The sequence below is a fragment of the Volvox carteri genome (assembly GCF_000143455.1).
Source record: "Volvox carteri f. nagariensis unplaced genomic scaffold VOLCAscaffold_237, whole genome shotgun sequence".
NCBI lineage: Eukaryota > Viridiplantae > Chlorophyta > Chlorophyceae > Chlamydomonadales > Volvocaceae > Volvox > Volvox carteri.
In genome coordinates, this window is record NW_003307774.1 from 14,487 (window position 1) to 17,321 (window position 2,835).

Sequence of the window (2,835 nt, forward strand, 5' to 3'; positions counted from 1 at the left end):
CGTATTGATTGCGCACTGATACTATCAGATTTCCTGAGAGTATAACACTCCTGAACACCAACAGCTGTGAGGGTTTCTTTCGCCAAAAGCTCATGCTGAGATTCGAACTCAGGTCGGTGGATTCAAAGTCCACAGTGCTCACCACTACACCACATGAGCCACTTCCAAGTGATGCTAAACAAGCAAATACAACATACTTATTCGATCCGGAAAGCGTTTGTTAGCTTATCTTTGAAATTTAAAATCCAATAAAAACCAAATTCACATGTATCGTCCACATTTAGATACCGTATATAGGCCAGGAAAGGACCCTAAGATGTATCAAGGCAAGCCTCATAACAGGATTTGGATAGCCCCAAGCATCCAGACACATTCCCCTGACCCACACATCCACTGAGACTCCAAAACCACACTGCAACCGCTCTGAAACCACTCCGTAACAGATGCTATAGAGATGAGGGCATATATATTGAAGTTAATCCCGCCATATGTTGCCATTAATGCGTTATCATCGAAATATGTGTTGCCCAAGCACACAGTAGCAGGCATGGAAATGAAGAGCGCGTTTGTGGACCACGGCTGTGGGACACCAACTGACCTGGCGGCTTGGGACCGACGACAGCGACCTATAGGGATGGTGTTGATTCCAATACCTAATCCAGCACCAGCACCAGCACCAGCACCAGCACCAGCACCAGCACCAGCACCAGCACCAGCACCAGCACCAGCACCAGCACCAGCACCAGCACCAGCACCAGCACCAGCACCAGCACCAGCACCAGCACCAGCACCAGCACCAGCACCAGCACCAGCACCAGCACCAGCACCAGCACCAGCACCAGCACCAGCACCAGCACCAGCACCAGCACCAGCACCAGCACCAGCACCAGCACCAGCACCAGCACCAGCACCAGCACCAGCACCAGCACCAGCACCAGCACCAGCACCAGCACCAGCACCAGCACCAGCACCAGCACCAGCACCAGCACCAGCACCAGCACCAGCACCAGCACCAGCACCAGCACTGGTACTGGTACCAGTACCAGTGGATTCCACCTGGAGATTGTTTGCACAGTCGCTTGCAGCCCATCCATAAGAGACACAGTATGAGGTGCTGCACTGTGGAAAGAGGTTCTTGTACAAACGGATCCCCCTTAAAGTGAACATGTTTCTTTTACCGCAACAAGGTACTAACATTGTCCTTGCTAGGTGGGTTAGGCTTTTACTTGTCCACAGTGGTGTTCACTATGACGACGGGTGATCGCGTTACGTCGCGTTAAATTCGCGTTACGAGGCTTTAACGCGAGTTTAACGCGACGCTAACGCGATGTAACGCAATCTTAAGCACTGATAACGCACCGGTTCGCTTGTGCGTATGGCCTAACGCACATCATCTTTATTCGCATGCGAACGAGCTGAGTAATTTTGGCTGGCAGTGCGTTAGCTTAAGCAACTAACGCAAACTAACGCAAACTTTACGCGATCGTAAACGCGACCAGGTGACTTTTAACGCGAGCGTTACCTTACCTATAGATGTAACGCATACGCAAGCGAATGGCATACGCGGCTGCGACTGGTGCGAATGCGTATGCATATGCGAATGTGGCGAATGATATCGCGAGTTTTACGCGACCCTAATCGCGACCAGGTGACTTTTAACGCGAGCGTTAGCTTAGCTATAGGTGTAACGCATACGCATGCGACTGGTGCGAATGCGTATGCATATGCGAATGTGGCGAATGATATCGCGAGTTTTACGCGACCCTAAACGCGACCAGGTGACTTTTAACGCGAGCGTTAGCTTAGCTATAGGTGTAACGCATACGCATGCGACTGGTGCGAATGCGTATGCATATGCGAATGTGGCGAATGATATCGCGAGTTTTACGCGACCCTAAACGCGACCAGGTGACTTTTAACGCGAGCGTTAGCTTAGCTATAGGTGTAACGCATACGCATGCGAATGGTGCGAATGCGTATGCACATGCGAATGTGGCGAATGAATTCGCGAGTTTTACGCGACCCTAAACGCGACCAGGTGACTTTTAACGCGAGCGTATCGCCAAACGCAAGGGATTGCGAACGGCATACGCGACTGCGAATCCTGCGAATGTATGTGCTACCATTTGAATTTTACGCGAGTGACTGCGACTTGCGTGCGGGACTGCGAACTGTACGGCCAACCGTGCAATACAAAAGCTTTACAATAGCAGTACACGAGCTGTACAATGTGCAAAGTGCACCGCCGTTGCACATGACCTGCAGGTTCACAGCTGTGAACCACAGCACTCACTGCTTTCTTCATACATTTGAACTATCCCTGAATGACAGGTACGAATTCATAGCAAATCCTAACATGACCGATGCAACTCAGCCAGCAACTCTTACCATGGAAAAGGGTCCAACAGTCTAACGTCAGAAAAAATCGACACACAAATGTTAAGCGCATGTAAATGTACCACAATACAGCCACTATTGTCTTCTTATTAAAGCGCTCAATCCTCGCCTCCGCTGATGTCATCTTCACGAACGACGGCATAAATCTGCATATGAAAGGATCACAGCAAATCATTGTTTAGGCAGGAACACATAGTTGTGAGCATGTTACGTACAATGACGGCTGTAGGTGTGACACCGGCATAACGTGCCTCGAAATAAGGCAATAAAAAGCATTTAGTTAATAGCCATGGTCGTGCAACCAGAGGCTTCATACCTCCGAACGGCCGCTACGTGGCATGCCACGTCCCGTTTGAGCCCGACTCTTGTTCATATCCTTACCACCATCCTTGCGCTTGTCCTATTCCTTGCGATTCTCCTGCTCGTGTCCTTGGAATG

The 2,835-nt window shown here is 50.1% G+C and overlaps 1 protein-coding gene across 1 annotated transcript; it reads right to left on the minus strand.

The window, feature by feature from the left end:
- Nucleotides 1–653: 653 nt before the first annotated feature.
- VOLCADRAFT_100936 (uncharacterized protein) lies at nucleotides 654–1,094 on the minus strand (the record flags this gene model as incomplete). The annotated part of the gene is made up of 1 exon (XM_002959424.1): nucleotides 654–1,094. One exon carries the CDS (start codon nucleotides 1,092–1,094, stop codon nucleotides 654–656), a length of 441 nt encoding a protein of 146 aa, XP_002959470.1.
- Between the last annotated feature and the right edge of the window lie 1,741 nt (nucleotides 1,095–2,835).